Source organism: Pleurodeles waltl, chromosome 9 (genome assembly GCF_031143425.1).
Source record: "Pleurodeles waltl isolate 20211129_DDA chromosome 9, aPleWal1.hap1.20221129, whole genome shotgun sequence".
In the NCBI taxonomy this organism is placed as follows: domain Eukaryota; kingdom Metazoa; phylum Chordata; class Amphibia; order Caudata; family Salamandridae; genus Pleurodeles; species Pleurodeles waltl.
Genome location: NC_090448.1, coordinates 1,171,994,939 through 1,172,020,016, shown reverse-complemented (window position 1 = coordinate 1,172,020,016; position 25,078 = coordinate 1,171,994,939). Strand labels below are relative to the sequence as shown.

The window sequence follows — 25,078 nt, the reverse complement described above, 5'->3', positions numbered from 1 at the left end:
TTGAGTGTGTGTGTGTGTGTGTGTTCATGCAAGTGCCAAAGATGTCCCTGGGAGGAGTACCTCCGAGTGAAATGGGCAAAACCACCTCCGGGTGTGATGCCACTTGTTTTCTGCAAGATGTTGTATTATGAGATAATCTTCCCACATGTTCAAGTAGCCCACCAAAAGGCTCATGACCAACCAGACATCGTAAGCCTGAGTTGCAGACTACAGATTCTGTGCATCTGGAGGATCTCTATTGCAAGTCCATGCCACCCTGGTTGTTGGCATACTACATCGCAGTTGTACAGTCTGTCAGGACCCAAAATTACAGACTGTGGATGGAAGGGAGAAAACGCTTGCAGACCACATGGCCAACTTGAAGATTGAGCAGATTGATGAGATTTCTGCTCCTTGGTAGCCCACAAGACCCTGGTTTCCAATGCATCAAGATGACAGCCCCAAATAAGGGAAGAGATGATCGTGAAGATGGTTGAGGTTCAGAATGGCCATTTCTGCCAATCCCTGCAGAGCATGAAATTCATGCGCCATCTTTACCACCGGAAGCAATGACCATCTTCCCTATTGCCTCCATCCGTTTTGAATGTCATTCAGTGGGAGCTGAGGAAATACTCAAGGTTTTGTCAGAGAAAGAGGAGCCCTCAATTAGAAGGCTCTCCAGGTTGAGTGTTCAAGAACTTTGGGTCCCCAGAAGCCAGACAATGGCTACAGGAGATCCGACAATTCACTACACGGGAAGAAGCTGGCTTGCTTTAGATGACCAACATCAGATACATCAATGGCTTGTTGAAGGGGAGCAACATCTCAATTGAGGAGGATGCCTGCTGCAGAATTTCAGTGGTGGGGTTAGCCTCATTCTCTTTCACAGAGTAAGAGAATTCAATGACATCTGCAGCCTTGCATGAACAAGGCAACCTCTTCCTGTGGGAGACCACGGAGGAGACACTAAATCCACCTCTGGGGAGGCAGAAAAGCCACTGGCACTCTGCACGGCCAAATAGTCCTGATTGTCCATGCTTCAGGAGGGAAGATTTTCTGTCTTGCTGCTATCATTGCGGTCATAAATTGTATTTAGCGTGCAACTGGGGTCTGAATCCAAAACAAAACCCTCACAGTACTTAAAGCATGACATAGTACTCACCAAAAGGCAAAGGCCTGTAAGGGAACTTAGAACTGAACCTGCAGAGTATTGCAAAGTGTATTGGGACTTGTGCACAGTCGCAGGACTTTCCAGGTAATGCAACAATTAAGAGGATGCATTTTAATTACCTCCAATGTACACACCTGCCACACACTAAACTACACAGAATATATACTAGCAGCACCATGGATTGCCCAAAATGTGGTGAATTAAAGCAGCATTGCTACATGTGACCTGGATGTGTAGAATACATTTGGTGTATTGGGTGGTGGCGTGGCTTAGGCAGGTGACTAATATCTGGCTCGAGCTATTGATAAAGCACTAGCTACTGAGATATGAACCCCATTCCAAATAGAATAAATTGCAATGCAAATTTACAACACTCTGCCTGTTTCTGGCGAAACACTGAATAGAATTAAACTGGTTATCTAATGGGGAGGGTGCACCACGTTGAAATTGTGGAAAGATATGACAGTGGACTGACAGAAGATCTACATTTAAAAAAATTCAGAACAGATGAAAGGTCTGAAGAGTGGAAATGGACATCAGCGCACCGGTTAGAACCTTACAGGATTCCAGGATGTCAAATTGAGGGTGATGGCTCTATGGCACAGGGGATACAATTAAAATGTCTGGATCCAGACCAGCACGTGGAGTTTAAGAAGTGAGGACTCTAGAGTTAGAAGTACCCATCAAAACATACTGGCATACATGGACAAAGAGAACACTTTATTTGGCATTACTGTTGGCGGATTGCTTGTCAAACGATTGCTTCTCTTCTCACTCAACAATATTAACAAATACCATATTTTAGCCTAAAAACCTTCAGATGAAGGCATGGGTGGGATGTAAAACGCAAAGAAAATTTCACTCATCATAGCTATGCATTAGTTACGCACCATCAAATAACGAAGTTTGAGCTCACACATTACGAACCGCATCACATCACCATGGACACCGATGACATCACTGAAGCTGCTTAGCATCCTCATAGCCCTCAGCCCTTTTCGGTACTGGCCCGCATCTTTCAGTGAAGAATCATACGCTCAGTGCTTCAAACACAGAGGGCAGAGCTACCATCTATGCTGCGTGCATATTGCACTAGTACAATACATTTTCCACCTTGCTCTCGTTGTTGCTTTGACAATTGTCCGTCAGCACAAGATTTGATTCTGGGCCACATGGTATCACGTACTAGATGGACTCAAAGTGCTGCTGGTCATGTTTCTAATCAGATTGAGACCTGAGACACAGGATAACAGTTTTGACAATTATTTAGGTGCCTCTATTAGTGACCTTACAAAAAGGAAGATTACAGCCTCCAGTATCCTCAATGTACCTCTGGTATGTAATCAGTAATGTTCTCATCAGAATAGGCAATGTGTGTAAAGTGATAGTGATGAGTTATGTTGTGTAGATCTGGAGGTAACTAGGTCTTACACTTGGCTGTTGTATTTTTGTAATTGTGTAGGAATGGTTAACAGCTTTGCTACCAATGGTGGTTGTACTGTACCACAACAGAGTGCACAAGTAACTCCATTGTTGTATGTCTTATGAAAGCTATTTATCCTCTTTCTGCGGCATGGGTCACATACACAGGTTTTATTCTGGAGATCAAACATGTTGATACTAGTACAAGCTTTCTTTTATAGATTCTCAGATAATCTCTCGAATAGATTTCTGAAGCAGAGGCTTACTTTGATAATATTAGTTTCATAATGATACAGCAACAATACTCAACTGTGTAGTCCAGGCAAAAGGTAAGAACATATTTCAAGGACACTTCAAAGTGAAATCTCAGCATTAAACTATTCATGAATGTTGAACGCACTAGTGTCGACAGACAGTGGGACTGACAATGGTGCAGAGACTTTAACAGAACTTTTCCTGAATCGCAGCAACACCATTCGAAGATGCGCAGACTTGCCAAAGGAGAGTGGGCAGAGGTGAATGTGACAATGCATAAGAGTAGCTTTTAGAACTTTCAGCAGGGGCACAATGGGTGGAAAATAAAAACCTTGTGTTTAACCCGAATCATCATAACATCTCAGACTAAACACAAAATGGAGCACTGATGAAACTTGGAGACTAGATGTGGAACAAGGATAGGATTGTTTCTCAGTATTTTCTGCACGACTGCAGTCCTCACTTACCAGCCTCTTAGATCGAGACACTTCTTTGCGAATATCTTCAACCAAGAACCCATAAATGCCTTCATCTTCCTCTCCCCGCTGCCAAATTCCACTAGACAACAACTATAGGGAAACAGAAAACTACAATCAGTGGATACTTAGTGAACAGTAAAGGTGTAGAAACAGATCTGACATCGGAGGCCCAACAGACACCGATTGTGGGATGCTGGTCAAGCTACACTGAGGAATGAGCACGATTCAAGGTGTCCCTCTGCCGGACAGAGACCAAATAAGTCTCTGTAAGGGATGACCAACCCTCATCCAGTCTGGTACTTATATGCCTTTTCTTGAAACTGCAGTCCACTTGAGGCCTCTTATCTAGATTAGGTGCAACCACTGCTCACAAATGTTTGTCTTCACCCCTATGCTGGGAGTTTTATACTGAAATAAACAGGTTTTAAACCACGACCTCCCACTTGGTGTATACTGGGTAGCCCGGAATGCACAAATATTTTCAAAATCCCCATCACTCTATTAATTTAAACATATCAGGTAGTGCTACCAATGAAGCTACATATTTAACAGGAGACAGATGGCTCAGTTGTTATGGGTGTTCCTAATAGGCTCACCATAATTCAGCTGAAGCACTGGCAAAGCCAATAGGTTGTCTTTATAATGTGTGCTGAACGTTTGGCTTTGCCAATGTTTAAGTATATTTTTAAAAAAGTACAAAATGATTTCAAAATACTGGAGGAAAATCGAATAAATCTTATAGTATCTCAAACTGTACACTAAATTCAACGTTTTCAATCTTTTTAAATGGTTTTATTTTTCACTCAAGAAACTAAACAAAATTTTACAAATTGAAGCGTAAGAATGTATGTGAAGAGATATGCTTGTGTAAGCCCAATTTACTTTTCACAGGTTTCCAACATTTGGTTCTCTGTGCTAATTACAACTCCTGCCTCAGGCACCAGATGGGTAGAAGGAGCAAATGGCCCTTCTCCCAGCTCCGTAACAACTTGTGCAACAAAGCATGTGCTTTCATGCAAAATAGGAACTACAGGAGATAAAACAAAAACAACCTTTAAGCCGGCTCTTGAGCCACATGGACATAGAATCGGCGTTGCTGATCTTTTACAAACTGGGAGGGTTGGGATCAACAGTGCTGGATGGGAAGGGGGTAGAACTGAAGGGGGAAGCAGCAGACCAGAGACAGAACTAGAAGACACACACTCGTGAATGATTAAAAAAAATACATTAAAAAAAAAAAGTAGTTCCCTGGATGTGAGCAGTGGAAGGATAACAGTCATCCAGCCTAAACTATTGCAGAGAGGCTGTGCTCCAAGGCAGAGAAAAACAAGGCATGCCATCAAAAGAAGCAGCATGCAAAAGAGACAGTAAAGTCAACCAATGGCAAGCAATGGGTGGGATGCAAGTCCACTGCAGGTCTACAATAGGTCTTGGAAATCAGACATCTTGCCCTGTCTTGTAGGCAAGACCTAAAAATTAAGATGAAGTCCGGGTTCTTCAGGAGATTTCTGTCAAATCTGCATACAAGACCTACTTGTGGAACAGACCACAAGACTTCAAATAGATGCAGAAACACTGAAACTAGCAAATAGAAGTCAAAAGGTTGACTCAAACACACGAAGTGCCCCCCTCAGTACTACAGAAAGGGCATCAGACACTTGTGTGTATTCCCTTCTGTAATACCGATAGTCCTTGCCCAGATCATGAGAGGGTGCTCCTCATGCAAATGAGGTAATCACTTTGATGCTGCTCCTGCATCGTATTACCGACATGGGCGCAGAGGCAAACATGCCTTTGGTGGGCACACAAAGTGCAGCACACAAAGGTGGCCCACTTTCAGTGCCTCCTAAAGACAGCCCTCTGGAATGTAATACCATGACCCCCCCCCACTCTCCTCCTGACATCCCTCTGCAGGCATCTCTCTCTCTCCCTCTTAAATGCAGGTGGCATGCGAAAGGAAGCAACTTTGAAGCAGCTGCTTCTTATTTCACTAGAATGTGCTGCCACCGGGGCAGCCGGGTGAACTATTCTGGTTTGCGCCTGACACCTCTTCTGAAAGGCGGGCCATGGTGCAAACCGGGAAAGTGCACTGTATATGTAATACTGGTAGCTCTAGACCCAACCAATTAAACAAAAACATCAAAATATAGCAGGCACTTCTTCATAACTATAGTCGCAAAGCCCATTCATACTCTGTTGATGCTGTACAGTACTCATACTTGTGGTTTTATTCTATAGAGTCACTTCTTAGTGGAATGAGAAAGAGGGGGAAAAAAGAAGGAAAGGCGATAGACTTATGTCAAAAGCAGATACCACACTTTGAAAAAGACTGGCAAGTGCTAAGAACTAATTATCTATATAGGTTACATCCAAGTGGTGGGCAAAGAAGGCCTGACGTTTACCAAGTCTCCAGGCTAAAGTCAGTGATTATCATTTTTTTCATGTGAAAAATTGAAACTGGTAACTGTGCATTAGTTCACATGGGGGTGGCATGAGGAAAGCCAGCACAAGATTCCCATCCCACCTACGAAAAATGAACATAGTGGGAGGAACCAAAGAAAACCGTTCAGAAAAAAATCTAGCAGTAGGAAGACACATGAATGAGGAAGGAAAGCCAAACAACCTTTCAGTGTAGGAAGTGCAACTCCCTGTTCGGAGACAGTGTGATGTGCAGAACATCAGAAATAAACAAAGTGGTTGAGACCATCCGACAGGCACCACTGGACAAATATTCAAATACAAACAACTGGTTTGACAGATTGTCAGGAGAGAAGATGAACTCTGAATAAGCGCCGCGGATGCTTTAACTTAAATACAAAAAAAAGCAAGTTTAAGGGAAGTAATGGAGGCTGCGAAAAAAGCATCACAACTTATCAGACTATGAAAAAGGAAATTTTAAAAATCAAGCTGGGAGCTAATGTTAGCTGCAATTGTAGGGAAGAACAGCAAGTATTTTTGAAGATTGGTTAACTTAAGTTACCTCGTTCTCTTTCCTCCCTGGGGGCACAGATAGAGGATTCCTTCTATAGTGGAGAATATTCGGGAAACCAGCTGGTGACCCTGAATGTTCTGCTAGCTGACAGAGGCTATCACACACTTCCAAACAGCAGTAGCAATATCAGAAGTTATTTGCAATATGAAATCTTCCAGGGCAGGTGGGCCCAGATGATCTTCCATCAGTTATCTTTAGAAACGACCCCAGGTTCTGGGGCCAAATCCTGAGTGGGTTCATGGACGGGAGCAATAGAGAAGCCTAGTCACAAAAAAGGTAAAACCTACCAGCTAAAAACTGCCTGGTATCTCTTTCAGATATCACTTTAGGCTGCCTTCGACAGGGTGGACAGTCACGTTAAGGCTTAAGCTCCGACAGTGGAATACACCTGAGGCGCTGTTAGATCTCATGATTAAACTCCATAGCAATAACGGGTACAGGATGATCTTGCACTCAAGGTAGCCTTTTGTGGAAAACTCTGGTAGAGAATTGCCTAGGACAGGTATAGGTCTTCGCTCCTCTATTGTTTAGCGTATTCATTGCGGACCTACCTCAGGTACCAAGTGGCACACTGTTTTTCTCCCTAGATTGGAGGGAGGCATACGAGTTGGTTTATGTATGCAAACAATTTGGTGGTGATCGACCTTATGCCACTGGCCTTCAATGTAAACTAAATGCACTAAGCATTCACTGTCAAGAGAAATGGACAATGAATACTGAGAAAACAAAAACCTTTGTCTATTTGCAAAGTGGAAAGGAGATTCTCTTGGTTCCTAGACAATACATATATGGAGGTCCAGGAATATAAATACTTACGTTGATTTTTTCAGGTTTAAGATGGGAAAAGCACCTCATTGGTTGGAGGCTTGCATTGATGGCAGAAATGAATGGTTTGAAGCAGTTTTGCCACAAATACAGTAGTTATTCTTCTGAGCCCCTAAGTAAAGTTATACTGAATAAGATAATCCCCCAGGCTTTATTTGAAGTGCAGGTGAGGGCTGTGGACAGACTGGTTATATGGGAGATATTAAAAGGTAGTATCCTGAAATCAGTGCTTATCTACCAAAAATCACAATGTTACAAGCCATAAGGCGTGATTTGAAATCTGTAGCCTTGAGCGCTCTGGTGGATGCGAGGGCCCTGCGATGCTTCTATTCTATCACAAATGTATCCCCCTGTTACAAACTATCTGAACAAATCCCCCCAGAGGTATTGGCAATCTTGCCTGATGAGAGGAACCATGTAAAAGTTGTGCTGGAACGCCCAGGTGGCTTAAATGTTCCTTGAAGGGGGCAAATTGGAAATAAATTAGTCAAATAGAAAGCACTCAGACGTTGTGCCAAGGAAACTAGCTGCAGTGACAACCAACAGTACTTAAATAAGAGATATGTTGCGATTTTTATTTATTTTTCACTACTCCTGGAGGACTCCAAACCCTTCCCATATTTATACAGAATACCAGACATGTTCCTGCGAAACGAGATTTTGAGACCGAGGGTGGGAATTGACCCAGTGTGGCAGATGCCAGGACTGAAAGAGCAGATAGCTAGGAACAATGGTCAGTGTCCATGCCAGCTGGGTTCAGGGTATTAGGGGAGACATTTATTTGGAGGTTGTGTTTTTCTTTCCCTGGAGTAAAGGAAGAAAATCCTGTGATCAATGTAGGAACGTGCCCTTTTTGACATGGTCACCCCCACTACCTGTAGGGAACACTTGAGAAGGGGTTTTGTCATCTTGTTTTTTGGTGAAACTAGGCACCCTGGGTCAGGAATATTCCCTCTTCCCACGGGAAGTGGTTATGTAGCGGGTGTAGTCACCCCAGGGGTAGGTAGTCCATTGCCTACTAACCTACACTCCCTTAAGTGCTCATAAATTCAGTATTTAGCCGGAGCACTTGCACCCACCAAGGCTTGTTTGTGTCCAGTCCAGAAACCACCACTGCCAAAACTTACCTGCACATCGAGGGACTTCAGGACAGACTAGCTCCACATCCAGAGTGGCCCTGCTGTTTTGTTTTTCTCTCCTCTGCAGGCTGAGCGAGAACTGTGGGAGCCTCCAACTCTAAGTTGCCTGCCAGCACCTCTGAACCTGAGCCACCGCGTCCCCCACTCAGGCTGGGTACACAACTTATGCCTGTGGCCCCTTTAACTTTAAGCCCCTACAAGCCGAACCCCACATTGGGTTCTGCCGGACTGGTCCCCAATCCAACCCCTTGCAGACACTTGACACGTCCCTGTAAACATTTACTGCTGAAGTGCTCAAGCTACCAATGCGACCAGCACCTCTGCACTTGGACATACCAGGGCAGGTAAACCTGAACTACTGGTGTACTTGGGATCCTTTCCCCCACCCTAATTCCTAAAGGATACCCTCTACAACGGTTTGTAAGTATACCCATATCCAGGGCATGTTTCTCCTATAGGATGACATTACTGCTTTTGAGGCTCAGGTCCTATTAAAAAAAAAAAAAAAAAACCACACACATATATATATATATATATATATATATATATATACATACACACACACACACACACACACACACACACACACACACATATATATACACACACGTATATACATATACACATATATATATATATATATATATATATATATATATATGTGTATGTTATTTTTCTAATCTGGTCTTGGATTTATTGACTGTGTACAGCAAATGCTCACTCGCCTCTGCTTCACCTGAACTGCTCGACCAAACTACCACAAATAGAGCACTTGGAAATATTAAAGTAAGCTCCTGTAAAATAAGGGTCGGCTGGACTTTTTGCATGATGTACCCCTACACTGGTACACTACACAAAAGGACTGCTTCCTACAACCAATATTTTAAAAAAATTATGATTTGGTCGAGAAAAATCTGGTGGATGGGATGATACATCAGGATGTAGCCATTGATTTTGAACACATTCACGTAAAATTGTCATCTTATACCAGAATTACTCTTCCTGACGAACCAACAGCCTGAAGGGACACATCTACTAATCGAGATCATTGAACATGATGTGAAGATCTTGCTCAGAAACCATTGATTTGCTCTCATCAGCCATCTGCCACATGGCACCAACAGAATGCATGAAGCCAGACCCATTAGGCATAGGGATTGCAAAATTGGAATCACCTTGCGAATGTCTGCAACCCTCTGAGACGGAATAAAAGCCTTAATGATGGATGCAAAAAGCATTGTCCAATTGAAGAGGCGTCACATGATACTTCTGGGCGTTGACCATAAAGCTAAGCCTTTGATAAGGGTCCTGATGCATCGAAGGTATTCCTTTGCCAGTGCTCAACATCATGGCTTCATTAGTCAGTTGTTGGTGTTATATGAACTCCTCACTTTGAAACTGAACATTTACCACCAGTCGTGAAAATGTTATGCATTTGCCCAAACAGCAACACCATGTACTGCTAGTGCGTCGATGCCCAACAACCGATCTTAATCAAGCCAGAATTTGGCTGGGCTAGAGAGATTACCTAGTGAATTGTTCCCTAAAGACTCCGTTCAAATCACGGTGCTGTCCCCAGACTCCTGTCTTGTCGCCATTAAGCTTGAGGAAGTCAGGAGACATGTAGCTCCACGCGGACCTCAAGCGGTTCTTGAGGGGTAGCACAGAACCAGCGGCCAAGTTATCAAATTAAGGTGGACCTGGAAGTAGTCTGCATCGAACCGCACCTATTCCGGAGGTAAAAGGCGTTGATCACTTTGCAAAGTGCCAGAACCAGATTGATAGTGCTGCAAGTACTTCATTTTGTGACAAGAGAAGCTGGGTAGTAGTGGGAGATTTTGCAATATCCTCCTCGGTAGCAGACAAGGAACTACTGAAATGAGTCTTGCTAATTTCTTCACAGATGGTTTTAATCGGAGGACAGAAAAAGGAAAGAATGTCATCACAGAGTGCTAGAGAAATGGAAGTACATGCGTCCCCAGAAGTCTGGACTCAAATGACTTGACAATCTTAAAAAGTGTAAAACTATCCCGATGAGCCTACAAAGGATGTTTTAGCAGCATGGAGGCAGGTTTTATAATACATGTGCTGACTTAAAGAAATCTGGTTTGTCACGTTGTTAGGTTTCAAGCATCTTTCAGCGTCCTTGAATGTGAGTACAACTGTTTCACCTCATGTGTGAAGCATCTTCTAGCAGATCTGTCTGATAAAGAAGCCACTGGGTTCTGTAGTAAAAGTGCAAAGCAGCTGCTAGGTTTTCTAATTCGTCATGCAGCTGGCAGTGTGGTGGCTCAGTTGTCACTTTACTTCTAGAAAAAAGAAGCTTTAAGGATCCAGGTGCCTCAGTGAAATTAAATTGTGCCATTTACTTCCAATGTGGTCTACTGGAGTGGATCTGTCGAGTAGTATTCAGGCAACTCGAGACCTGCCCTTCAAATCTAATCAAATTATGAATGGATGCCCCATCATAGAAAATTAGGTCTACACTAAGCAGTGCTGAGTGCATAGAACTAGAAGTAGTTTGCATTAGTCGTAGGGATGAAAAGCCTTGGGCTACACTACAATAGATTGTGTCCGCATAGGATTGTATGCATGTTTTGGTATTACTAAAGAATGAGCCTAGCAACAAAAAGCTGTACAGGGTGCAAGCCCCAGTGGCAATAAATGGGTGCAGAGGACAGAGAGGATACAGAGCTACGTATTAAAGATGTGAGAAGTTAGCCTATCTGGGATAGTGTGTTACACGGATAGGTGAGTTTTAAATTTTTTCATAAACGGAAGGAAGGCTGGTGCTGTTCTTCTAATGCAATTAAAAATAAGCAAAATAAAACTGAGGGATGAGGAATTCCTATCAACCAGGTCATATTGTTTGGGGGTCAAGAGAAACAGGTTCATGTTTGTTGTCCTTGGAACAAGTAGGCCCAACCCCCTGCAGCACAAACCCTTTGGCTGCCAGTTTACCACAACTGCAGAAAGTTTCCTTCTCTGTAATGTCTGTCCACATGTTAATGCTGCACAAACTTTTATTCATTGTTCATTAATGAGAAGGCTTCATTATTACTGTAAGTGCCGTAAATAAACGTTTTAAGGTCACACCGCACTACCAAGAATAAATAAAAAAAATTGTACACGTTTGAAAAGTTTCATATGAGGCTACGTATAATGCTTCCAGAATGCTCTGGTTAGATGCAAATGTTTGCAGAAGCTTGTGAGCAAGAGTGAGAATTATTTGCTTTAAAAATGAAAGGTTGAGAAAAAAAAAAAAAAAAAAAAAAAAAAAGCAAGTAGGGAACAAACGTTTCGCCACTATGAAATTTTCGGTGCTATTTCTTCGGCGCTTCATTTAGTAAAATGTGTTGATGCATGCTAGTATTTAAAAAAAAAACAACCTCCAGTTTCATAAAGCCAGCTGATGGAGAAATAGAAATTTAATACAAACAAAACTTCTTTGTTAACACCAAACCTAATTAGGGGCACAATTTTTAGTCGCAAAAGTGCGCAAGAACTTACAGAAGTAGACCAGGAAAACATACTCCTAGAGAATATTTGTGAACTGTATTTTGGCACAAGCAAATATGTAAGTGTAGGTTTTCTCATGTGAAAATCTATTGAGTTTGCAAGTTCACTTTCCCTCCAACCACTTTTTTCCCAGCCCAGTAAGAACTTCTACTTTTGCCATTGTCAGGAGTAAATTTCCAACTTTTCTCATTGTGGGAAAAGATTAGAGGAAAGCTGGTGAAAATCCTTAAAACATGCATGTTAGGTTTGCAGACTCAAAGGCATCCAGGCCCTGGAACTATGCTTACTGCTTCCTCCACCCAGAGTATGTAGATCTGCAGAATGGTGGCAAAATAAGGAAATTGCTATAATAGGGATTGCAATTGTATGTATTAAAGCCCTACTGAACTAGTACGGTATAATCAGATAAGCCATTATCAGAGCTCTTACATGAGATAGCGGCTATAATATGTCAAAACACTAAATGGCAGCAAAGAGACAAGTAGATTTTTTTTAGAGGACAAGTAGATTTAAGAAGCAACCTGTCCATGGACAAGTAGATATTTTATTAAATTCCACACCCCTGCAACTACATCAGTTCTGCTTGGAAACCAGCGATTAGGTAGTACAGGGATGGAGTTATGAGGGAAGGAATAATAAAAAATAAAAGTCTTGGGACAAAAGGACTAGCAAACATGTGAGAAATGCAAGCTTTAGTGTAGCTTTAACCACCAAGAGAGAAAACGTGATTCCAGACAGCAACCCATGCAAAGCTTTACCAAAGAGGGATTATAGCTTTACCAAAGAGGGACTATAGCTTTACCAAAGAGGGACTATTCTGAAACTATGCATTTGATCAGTAACAAAAAATCTATTTTATATCAGAGTATGTCTTATTGTTCACCATGTGAACCGAGGGATGAGCTGTGATGAGTAAGGACCAAGGACACAAAAGAAATTCGAACATGTTTCTCATTTATTTTGAAATACTGTTGACATTTTCACCACAGTACACAAACCTCAACATTAATTGCAACCAGCTTCTAGTATTCAGTAGAAATGCAATTTCTCATCTACACAGTACAATGTGAGCCAATACAGCAGATGTTTAGGAAACACCCTCCGGTGTCAGCCACCCCCATCCATTTATTCATGCCACAGGCTGCCATTGACTGTCAATTAGGAGATTTATTCCCAAGATGGTTCATTCATTTTTGCAATAATTTCTCCCCAAACAGCTAGGCCCTTCCCACTCTATCATCCCTTCATACTAGTTCCATATGCTAGTCACCAACAATCACCCATTCCAGTAGGTTTCTTTGCCATACCAGGAGTTAGAGAGCCTACAAAGCTGCCCAGTGTACAGCTATCCAGTGCCTGGCCAACACCAACCCAAGCAGGTTTGCATTCCATGACATTCTGTTCCTTCACTTTGTAAAGCAGGTATAGTTTCACAGACCCCTCTAACTGTAGTGCTAAAATAGGCAACAATTCCTTTACCAATGCCACCTAGAATCCTACCATACACATGGTAAGCCCAGTTCAATTAGTCGCGTGTTGTCCGTTCACCCAGGTAATTGTCCTCCCAGCGTGTCCTGGCCCTTTTCGGGCTTGCTCCCCACTTCCACCTCCCCATTAAGGCAATGTGGAAGTGCATTATCTGTTTTCCACACCCTGCAAGCTTCACTAGCTGCCACACTGGGCATATTTCTGCAGCTTTGTAGGGAACACCTTCAAACCAGATAGACTGAAAGTCTTGCACATGCAGGAAGTGGCCATTTCCCACTACAAAACACTCCTGTGCCTGCTCAAATGTTATGAAACTACCATTGTGGTACCAGTTCCCCCACATACTCGCAACTGCCCTGATGTCAGCCACAGGTCACTTTCTTTAATGGGGCAGCAAAACTGTTGTGCTCTCAGAGGCCAGTGCCAACACACCTTTGGGTATTAATGCGCTCAATTAATATTAAATATCAAAATATCAGAGGGATAGGCTCTCAGCAAATAAAGTGATGGTCCCTTTTCATACCAATCTATGCCATACACCCAACACCAGCTTAATAAAGCAAGGGACTACCCTGCCCATCAGAAAAAGCTCCGCTGGAGCAAGGCCCACGCTCATCCACAAGCAGAGATTACTCCCATTTAGGCCACTTAGTAGCATGCTCTGTGTTGCCACACACAAACAAATCGAAGTCCTAGCCCTTCAACAAGGGGGGGGTGAGTATGGTGGGGGAGGGGGTTGAGGGCATCTAATTTCATCTGACTGGTTTTTCTTTACACCAATGAAGTCAACATTTGATTCAGAGAAATGTGCCAGTCTAAATTGGGCACATAACATTTTGCATGACATACACTTCAGGGGAGAAAAACTATTTTGGGCAGGATATGCGGCCCCATGAGAGATAGCTGTAATTTGTTCCAAAACTCAGAGCGTTCCAATCCTCTCAGCAATACAACCACATTGAGATCATAATGTCCCCCAGGGCGGCATGTCACCTTTCCTCTTCCCATTGGGGATAGGACTGCAGCAGGACAGCTACTGCTGGCCAGCCTAGTCCTCTCAGAGGGAATAAATCACTTAGTCTTACTCATTTGTAGGAGGCCAGACATTGTTGAAAACTCTTCCATTCCTTTCCAAGGAGGGGCACAGACCAATCCAGGTCCTTAAAATAAACTTGCCACTGAGTACAATAACCTCAGCTGTAATCTGCATGCCAACAGTTCCACCACCATTGCAAACTGCACAGGGAGCAGCAGACATCCCTGCCTGGTTCCCCTGTTCAGACTACACGTGGCTGACACGGACACGATGCCCCAGCAAACACCACGGCATTGCAGTCCATGTATAATTGAATCCATTTAATATAGTTAAGGCCAAATCCCATATTCTGCAAAACCACCCACATATATTGCCATCCCACCTTATCAAACACCTGCTCTAAGTCTAAAGCAGCCAGTGGAAAGTGGGCAGTAGAAGCATCCAGAGAGTGCATAATAAAGGAACTTCTCCTAAAATTGGCCTTTGCTACCGATAGGTAATAACCGCTCTAAAATGTGAACGGCATCATTTGCTATATTTCCACTGAGAAGCCATCAGCTCCCAGGGTCCTGCTCCCAGATCAAGCCCTCAAGAGTCTCCTTCAATTCACTCATCTGAAGCAGTGCCTCGAGCATTTGGCATGGTTCTGCAGTCAACCTCAGCATTCCATCTAAAAAAGCTCTCGGCCAAGCTCCTTCCCTAAGGATGTGTGAACATGGGCACAACCTTTGAGAGTATTCTGTGCAGGCTAGATTAATCTGACCTCGGTCTACGATATTCACCCCATCCTTCACTCTCGGGCAAGATTGCAGTCTGCAGACAGTCCCTATTAAGCAGCCATGCCAACATCCTCCGAACTTAACCCAGTTGCCAAACAGCCTTTGTATCGCTTACAGGTATATTTTTTTCCCAATCTACTCCAGATCTCTACTATAGATCTATCCCACCAGTGGCTTAACTATAGACAACTGGTGGAAACAGTCAGGCCCCAGGTCAGTGCGGGATACAACTGTGGTTGCGCAAGTTTCAGGACAAGCACTCTTGACCTGAAACTTGACCTAACCATTTCTGCATCCCAAACAAACAGGCTATTGTCTCTCCTCAATGTCATCTTGTAAGCCTCCCATTCAGCTTTCCTACTGGTTGAGGTTCCCTGAAAGAAATAAAATGTGACATGAAGTCCTTTATGTGGTTACAGAATATCCTGTCCGTCAGCACCTCGGACGGTAGCTTCCATAACAAACTTTTGAGCCTAAATCCCCTCTGGATCACTGTGAAAAGCAATGCTTAGTGGTCTGAAAGATGGTAAATTAAGGTACACAAAGGAGCAACACCTCCCTATGCCCTCAAACATAATCCAGCATACTATACACCTGTGTACATGTTAGTAGTACAAGTATGTGTGGTCTGCTGAGTGGTGATGGCACCAAATTCCATATTTGTATAAAGGTTCAGGGGTGCTTATCAAGTCACCAGTCCAACACACTGAAGGTCTCCCACCCACAAGAGCCTTGTGAGCATATATGGGGCTATAACCCTGATTACGTCTGGGTAAAAGGTGTTGTCATCTACATTAAAGCCATAACTGTTATCCAAGCAAGTGTCAAAGTCATCCAAGACTCCAATGATGCTCACATCCCGGTTTGGAGAACAATGCAGTCTCTGCAAAGAGGACCTTAGCAGCAACCTACATCATTACACCCCAAGCAGTTAGTTTAAGTGTTCACGAAACTCCTCCATTTTCCCCACGCACCATAGCTAGAAGATGGGTTTCCAGCAACAATAAAATCTGTACTTTATACCGCTGAATTGGGGGAGTACACTCTCACTTGATACAATATTTATCCCCCCCACCATTCCAGGTTATAAGTGCCCATTTCATACAGTTTCAATTCATTTCTAACTAAGTTCATACTTCATTTGCGTTGGCCGAAATAGTGGCTCTTGCCTTGCGCACCAGGACCTTCAGGCAGCAGGTAAGCCAGAATACTGCTACTTCATTGCTCCGAGTTTGTGTTTCTCCTCTATGTAGGATATGCTCTGTGTAAACCTTTTGAATATAACCTGGTACTCAATGATGGTGTGGTTTTCGAACACTCTGCGTGGACAGGCAAACAACTCAAACGATACAGTCCTCATCTCTTTAGTTCAGGGTACTTGCTATCAGGGCTTGCAGGTGCACTCCGGAAAGGGACTGCACCACCAAGGCCCAGGTGTGCCCTCTCTATGTCAAACACAGAAGACCGTTCTGAGGGTTCCAGCTCCCGGCGAATCAAATCCTCCATGAAACTCTGCACTGGCCCATTCTGTCTGGAAGCCAAGGAAGTGGTGCAATAGTCAAAAGGTAAAAAATGGCTGGTGGCGCTCCTCATCTGCAAGCCGCACCTTCCAGCCCTGGATTTTCAGCTGCAGTGTCTCCTCTGGGCCCCCGATCGCCTGGTTCCTTACAATACAGGCAGGATGGAGCGTTCTTGATCTGGAAGAGCCACTTTCCTAGCAGGATTCAGCAAGATTTTGATCAGGGCCAGAGGAGCTCTTGTGCTCTACGTCTGCTCGGACATCTTGCTAGACCACACCCCCTTCTCTCATTTTTAATCTACAACCTAGAGTGGAAAGAACTAGGACAGGTGAACTATACAGAGCCCAACACACTAGCCTATCCTCAGTAATAAGCACAAGATCAACATTCCACCCAGCACCAAGAAGGGCCAGTTTAGCTCCCGTAAAGAATAAAGGGGGATGTTAGTGGAAGTAAGCTTGTGGAATGAACATCCGGTACCAACCGAACTTGTGAAAGCCACGTAAAATGCCTAAATGTGTCTTCTAGACATTAAAATATTTTGCAAAACCTTTAAAAGCAGATAAGCCTTACCAGGCAGTAATAATGAAGGGTGATGTTTTCATCTGCATAGGTTTTCTTTTCTCCATACTTTTCAGGACAGTTGTCTGTCCGCCCACATAAAACACAAGCTGAAACAGAAAGCACATTATGAATTTACTCCACAAAAGACTTTCAGACTCAGTATATGGGAGATAAACAACTAAACAAATGAGTTACTTACCTTTGGTAATATTCTCTCTTACTGGAACTGCAGACGATTTAATTCTTCTAAGATGGCTGCATTGTTTATAGTTAGGCCACTTGTTATGCTTTGCATTATCAGTGTCACCGTGCTAAGGCGTCAAGATCAAGTGACAAAGACAAACAAACAGTAGGTGTTTACACTTGGGGACTTTCCCTCTCTATACTTTTGAGGGAATTGTTTATAGTAATTGCCGCCCCAAGCATGTCTGTTATCTATTGTTTGGGAACACACCTACGTCAGGGGTCCAAGTAGATCTCTATAATTACATTACATTTTAGACAGATAATCCGAGGGATTCCAACCAGCGGGCATCGCCACCATCGCTGATACCGATGCTGCATGTCTTGACGCTGACCCAGTCTTCGTCTCCCTGCGGAGTCTGAGCTAGAGACCTCATTCCAAGGTAACGAGGGTTGGGGGCTCCTCTCATGGACATGGCATTGGCAGATTAGGTTAATCAAACCCAGCTCTCCTTTAGGTAGGAGGTTAGGCCTATCATTAGGGTATCAGGACATATTACACACCTTATGTCTTTACATGCTATTGCAAGATGGTGGGGGTCTTTGTGATAATGACTCGTCTTTACAATTCTGTTTCTTGCACTGTTCATTATCCTAATCATTGCAGCCCATGCAACTTATCGCAGAGTGCAGTTGTGTTAAATAAAAACTATTGAAACTTTACTGCATCTTCATTATTGCCTGTGTTTGAAAGAGACATGATGTATCTGTGAGAAAGGGGTAATCTCCGTTTAACCACGGCACTCCCTGAGATGTCTTACTCAGAGTCCATGCGTAAAGGCTGCCAAAAATCACCTTTTACTATTTACTATTTGGGTTTTTGGTGAGGTGCTGCTAGTGAGCCGGAAGGGTTGGGACAATAAGCTGCGACTTGTTGTAGGATAGGCATAGTCGCCTACAAACAAGTACTGTTATCCTTAAACCAGCAGTCTTGCCTAGAGCAAGAGTCCAAACTACGACAGTATGGACAGATGCACATTGGGCTAACTGGCAGATGTCTAAACCTGGAACCAACTGGTATTGCTACTTCCTCCTGCTTAGATGGCGGTGGCAGAGAGCAGACTGCAGACAGCAGGATGGACTTCTGCATCCAAAAGGTTTACACCACTTTCAGAAGAAAGAATGCACAAGTACCGTGTTTGACACGAAACAAGGTAGTTTACAGAGGTTGGACTGACAATACATTCAGCTCGCAAGTGTGAAATGCAGAAGTGACTACAATGAGAAACAGTCCTCAGAAGTTTCAGAGTAAAACTAGAATTTCTAGAACATTTAAAAAATATCATCCCTAAACTGAGGTCCTCATGGGGCAAATTAAAAAAGGGGGCAGGGAAATAAAAACATGGGAAAAATGCCTTTTAGGCAGCAAACCACAACAAGAGATTGAAATAGAGATTTGATTGGTTAAAGAACAAAGGCTGAAACAGGTGCAGGTAGCTTAACTGTGCCCAAAAAAAAGCCTTACCTGGCCAACAACAGCATGAACAAAAGGTCACAGACTACTTAGCCTCCAGATTGTGAGGATCAGTTTAACAAAGGAGATTAACTCAGGTCAACTTGAGTAAATCAATTTTGTGGAAGGCCAGCAAGCAGATAAAATAAGATCAATCACCACCTTCAGTAGATTAAAACCTATCAGCCACTTACGCTCAATCCACAAGCATGAAGATGTAGACTGGGGAGGCTCCGCTATAGCACCCTATCTTGCTGGGACACTATAGCTTCCCAGAGAGGAGGTCAACGGTGGGCAGATGCTGAGGGTCAGCAGACCATCTTGGCCCATCAAGCATACTAGGATTGACTGTGCGTAATTACATCTTGCATTTGTCAGGACCAGTGAGATCAGCTGCAGAAGCAGAAATGCATAAATGAGGCTGGAAGGTGGAAAGATAACTACAACCCTGCCCACTTGCTATGGGAAGAGCAGTGCATGACCAGTGACCAATGTGGTGTCCAACCTGGCTAGTTATGTTAGGGCTCCTTGTACCCACAGGAGAGCTAAAAGAGAAAAGATATGGAGACCCCCAAGTAGCCTAGAGATGCAGAATCACATGCAGAGCTTTGTGAGGACATGGTGCTTCCCCTAAACTTGAGTACAGCCAAACTGTAAGGAGGCAACACCATACAAGAGGAAGTAACGTTCACAAGTAAAATTACAAAGCCCTACTTCCTTCACGAACCTGCCCGTCCATCAAAAGGATTTTAAATGTTTTGTGGGGAGCTGCCAGCAGGAGTATGAGCCCACCAAAGTAAAGGAGAGGACAAAAGGAACAAGTCAGCTCTCCATCTCCATCAGGCAACCTTTCCACTTAGTGTCTTTGCCCACTTTGGCCTGTGGCAAGATTGTTCATGAGTCAGCTACCCGGCATTGGCATATTTTTTGGACAGGTCACAGTGGCCAGAAAAGCTTTCACTGCTCTACCGAGATCATATTGAACAGTAAACCTAAGAATATTCTTTGGAGACTGAACCCAAAGGACATGGTGTGTTTTGCCACCTGTGCTGTAGTTAGTAAAACTGGAACAGTTATTTAGGAGAATCTAATTTGGATATAAAATAAGGGTTTTATTTTTCTGCGAAGAAAAACAGAAAATGTTATGGAAAGAAGGGAAAAACTGATGTCACTGACACTTTCTTTGGGACCAATCACTTCTGATGACTGCCAGGCCCCAGTCACTACCTGAGCAACCACAGAAGATTGTTTCACTCATGCAACTCTCCTCACACAGCCACAGCCCTCATCTTACACATACATCTATAGAGATTACTCATGCAACAAGCTGAAATGATCGTGAAGGTGGTTTTGAGAGCCAGTAGAAGCAACAAGCAGCTGTGTATCTGATAGTTCAGCTTGTAAAGGGATCTAGGTTGTGGATGCCACACAGAAATCTATCCCAGTGTAGATATACTTTTTAAAGGCTAGCTCGGCTGCAAAGATGACATCCCAAAAGCTTAGGTGGTAGATCAAACGCAGTCAACTGCTGCTGTTCAATTTCAAAGCATGGAGGTGCAAATTAGCCAGGTTCAGGTGCAGAACCATGCCCTGCTGCTGTTACAGAAGATCCTTCCGAAGCAGTAGCCTGATCTGGGGACAAATGCTCATGCCCAGGAGTTGTGGGTACAACACTCTCCTGGCCCAGTCCAGAGCTACTAGAATGACTTGTCCAGGATCTTTAGACCTCTTGGCAGGAGAGGCAGAGGTGGGAAGACATACAGGGGATCTCGTGCTCAACTCTAGGTTCAATGCATCGCCAAGAACAGCTCCCTCATTATAGACGATTTGACACTGCATGTTTGACATGGCAAAAAGGTCCATGGAGGTTTCTCCCCTAAGTTGGAAAATGTCCTGCACCAGCTCAGGATGCAACTGCCTGTTAGGTGATTCATGATCAGGAAGATGTCCTGATACTTGAGCCAATTCCACATTCTGGAGGATCCATTTGTGGGCTGCGATGGAATGCTGCCTTGGAAGAAAATGTATGATTCTGCGTGCCACAGTGTGGTTGTGTGCTGCTAAGGATCAACAAATACAGTTTGGAAGTTGAGGACTCCCTGTGGTGTGAGGGGGGATGCAGGGGGAAGGGGAGCAGTGCTGGGCAGAGAAGAATGTTGTGCCTGGGGACCTGTGCAATATCAGATCCCCTCCCCAGCCACAAAAGGGCTAGGTTGGCTGTTGCAGCAGTGGTGAGGCTTGGTATTGTCTATAGGTCAGACCTCTTGAGTAGCCTCAAAAGGATCGAAACTCATAAGGAAATTGATGAGCAGTGGTTATAAAGCCAATGGAAAGAGTCCATAATTAAAAAAAAGAAAATTAAAAAAAAATAAAGTTTTTTTTTTTAAAATTAGGCAGCACCCAGCAAAAAGCATTTTCATTAGGGATGCCTGCACATCTTCTGAAAAGCAAGTGGATTACATCCACATTGGTAGCGAAGCATCAAACTAGTGCCCCAAGCACTAGTTGATACTACTGATCACTCCAAGCAATCAGTAGTATTAAGGCTACCCCCTAATTACATAAGCTGCATCCCAGCCATCCTGAATAGTGTGAGCCTAACAGGCCCAAAACTCTGGGAGTGCCGGAAAGATCTCACCGACCAGGTCCCACAGAGCATGCTTATAATTACCTAACAGGAAGGCTGCACTCACCGATCTCAATGTCAATCAGGCTGAAGAAGAAAAAAAACTCACTTCCTCAATGCCTTAAAACTTTCTTGTCCGGAGAGGTCATGAGGAATGAGCGCAGACTTACTTTGCTGGTGGAAGTCTGGATCATCTAGCTCTCAGGAACAGGAGGCAGCATAATAAAACCTGTGTTTTAGGGTCCTGGTCTGTTTGCGCCTGACACCTATTCACTGATGGGCAAGAGCAACGCTTAGAATAAGTACCCACAAGAGCGTCAGTCAGGGACTAATGAAATAAAGTAGGGGCTCAGATGAGGCTGGCTCAGCATGCAAAACCACAGTAAGAACATTAGTCCTGACTTCAACCGTAGGAAGCTGTAGGTCCAGGACCTCCCTGCACATCTCATCTCTACCACAAAAATAAAGCACTCTTCTCCATTGAGTCCAAGGTAAGAACTCAACCATGTATCAGGGGAAGTATCAAAACCACTGGCCTCTGAAAAACCATCTATACACAGCAATCATCGTAACAGGGTAAATCATCCCCATTATCCGACTGTGGCAAATTCTGTTTAGAATCAGAGCCATAAAAGATGATGGAACGTTGGTGCCTGAAGACAGAAGGGGTAACAGCGACAGTGACTAGCGCAAAGAAGCAAAAGGTGCCAGTGACAGTCAATGGTAGTGGTAGACTGTCACCTATGTGTAATTTGACGTTGACTGCTATGGAGAGCAGGTTGGATTCACCAACCAGGTTTGTCCTGTTAAAAAAAAAAAAGAAAAAAAAAAAAAAAAAAAGAAGTTCCCTTCCAGCTTCAGCCAGCCCTTCATATCCCAGTTCACCAGAGATGTATACTTCAAGCACCACAGGAACTCAGGGGAGACCGTTGGACACAACAAGGGGGCTTAATAGCAGGGTCCAGTCACCACTGTCAGCTGGGCAGTTAAGGGTAAAGGCCTCTTGGAGATTGTTCTGTCCCTGTAACTTTAATAGGTCAGCCTTATGACCCTTTGAGTCCACGTCTTTGTCCTGGATACAAGAGTGCAGATCCAGTCCTTTCAGGGCTCTTTTCAGGGTACGGACAGCAGGTTTAGTCCTCTTCTGTTCTTTCACAGGTCCAGGATTGTGTTGAAATGGGTGCATGAAGGTGTCGCATTTATGCAAGGCTTGAGTTAGTAGATTAAAATTACTCCTAGCCATGCCCTAACCAATGGGGTATTTGGCATTTTAAAGATGGCTCAACTGTTCAGCCAAACTAAGGGCTGAGGGTGTGTGGGGGAACAGTATTCCTTCTGTCCTCCCACATCCAACACTAAAATCCAATTTAGGGCAGCAACTGTACACACAACAGACCCAGAGACAAATGTCTAATAGAAAAAAAGAAGGGTTTTTTTATTTTTTAGCAACTAGACAGTGGATACAGAAGAACTCTTTTGGCATCCCTGTTTCCACCCTTTGAAGTGTGCCCAAAGGGTTATATTTAAAACTCCAGCAGACGGGCCAAGTAGGATTTGACATTATGTCAAAACGGATGCTTACAGCCATCAGTCTGTGTATTCTGTCAGGTTAAGATAAGTCTTCAGTGAACTAGTTTCATTGTGGCAGGTATTTCATGCCCATTCAGGCCTAAACGAAAGACAATTACTGGCTGGTAGAAGTGGGAAAGCAAATGGGCCTCTAGAGGTTTTAAACAGGGAAAAGTTAACTTTCTAAAAGTACCTTTTCCTTAACATTTATTTATTTAAAAAAAAAAAAAAACTTTACCACTGAACATTTACAAACCAAACACCACACAAGATTCCTTCTTACACTCCCTTTTACAGAACCACATAAAAGATGCGGTAGGAGACACAGTAGGGGGAGAAGGGGTCTTCAACCTGGTTTGAGACCCTTCCCTGGACTGAACTTGTGACTTGCATCAGGGAAAAAAAGTGATGCGGTCGCTCCTAAAAGAAAATTACCGAGCTTGGACTAGTCGATGCTTGGCGATACATGTATTCTGAAACATGAGGTTACTCCTTTTACTCCCATGTGCACACCACTTGCTCAAGAACAGACTATATCCCTGTTACCCATGTAGTCCTCCAGTGAATGCAACTGGTGGATATCTCCGATATCAGTATCAGAGACAACTCATTGGGAGAGCCAATAGATTAAGGACAGAGGCCTACCAGGCTATTCCATGAGGTGGCAGCCTCAGCCCCATATCCTGCATGGCCCAGTGCATAAGGATACAGTGGTTAATGCCATCAAGGAATATTTTCAAATTTATTCTCGTGCTGATTGCTCCCCAAAAACCCTATCAGATGCTTTCCAAACCACAATCGGGTGTTTCCTCATCATGCTTAAGACGGATAGGGCACCGGAGTCAAGGCTCTTTGAAATAAGGGTGCTGGAATGACAAGGAAAACAAGATTCTACTAAGACCCAACACAGGAAACTAGCTATCCTGTGCCCCCCAACGCATCACCACAGAACGAATGGGCTGATTGCTCCCTACTCTACTTGAAGCAGAGCTTTTATGACAAAGGAGTCAAGGTGAGAACAATTCTGGCACACAAATTGCACCTCCAATGGGGCAAAAAGCTCATAGCCAGGCTCAAACTACAGGATATCAACTGGGTGGTCATGGAACCTGACAAAGCATTCCAAGACTTCTACCAAGCAGTGTATGAGCAACTCTGACATACACAAATACTTATGTGACTGATTCAACGCCATATCCCGCACCCATAAGGAACTCCCAGACGACCCAACCTCCCCCCAAAGAAATTCAGAAGGCACTTCAAACAATGCCTGTGAGTGATCAGGACCAGACAGCATCCCTGTCAAATTCTTTAAAATATGCCTATCGCTTTTTGTATTTCACCTAACACAGTTGCTTAACTCCATTGGGCCTTCCAGGACCTTGACTCCCAACATGTGTGAAGATGAAATTGTACTCTTCACTGGGTCTGATAAAGACCCCAGCAACTGTGCTTTCCACTGCCTTTCAGGCATATGCATTACTATCAGCGTTAACACCCCTCTATGTAGTCACTGTAATCATCTTTGGATGAAGTATTGTTTAAAACCATGGTCAATACTTTTTAAATAAAACACTGTCAAACCATCATGAATAAGAATTATCAAAGTATCATTCAAATCCTTATGACAACCATTTTTAAGTAAAACATTTTCAGACCATTATGAAAAACAATTTTAAATAAAGCATTTTTTCAATATACACCATATTTGTGTCTTCTCTAACATCCTTTAGTCCACATAACCTACGACTGAGCCCCTAGAGGGTGCTGAGGTGCACTCACAGCTGTGGAGCTGAAGCTCCAGCCTGGGGAGTGCATGGAAATCATAGGCAGGGTCCAGGGTGGTCATCACCTCTGACCCCGCTTAACATCTCTCTAGGGAAGTTCTTTGAGCTAGTTTGGAAGGGGGAAAGGTATAAAGGGGAGCTGGGTGCTTCTGCAGCTCCATCACACTCCTTTTCTTTTGCTGGTGGTGGCTCTATCATCTTAAGGCCACAACAAGACGTGGTATTTTTCTTG

The 25,078-nt window shown here is 43.6% G+C and overlaps 1 protein-coding gene across 2 annotated transcripts in view; it reads right to left on the bottom strand.

Annotated features, from left to right (window-relative positions):
* G2E3 (G2/M-phase specific E3 ubiquitin protein ligase) overlaps window positions 1–25,078 on the bottom strand; it is a 245,406-nt gene that overhangs the window by 161,832 nt on the left and 58,496 nt on the right. For both annotated transcript variants that reach the window (XM_069209054.1, XM_069209055.1), the window contains 2 exons: window positions 17,178–17,275; window positions 3,295–3,396 (listed from right to left, as the gene is read on the bottom strand). In XM_069209054.1, the coding sequence (XP_069065155.1) occupies window positions 3,295–3,396; window positions 17,178–17,275 (200 nt within the window). The remainder of the gene's footprint in view (window positions 1–3,294; window positions 3,397–17,177; window positions 17,276–25,078) is intronic.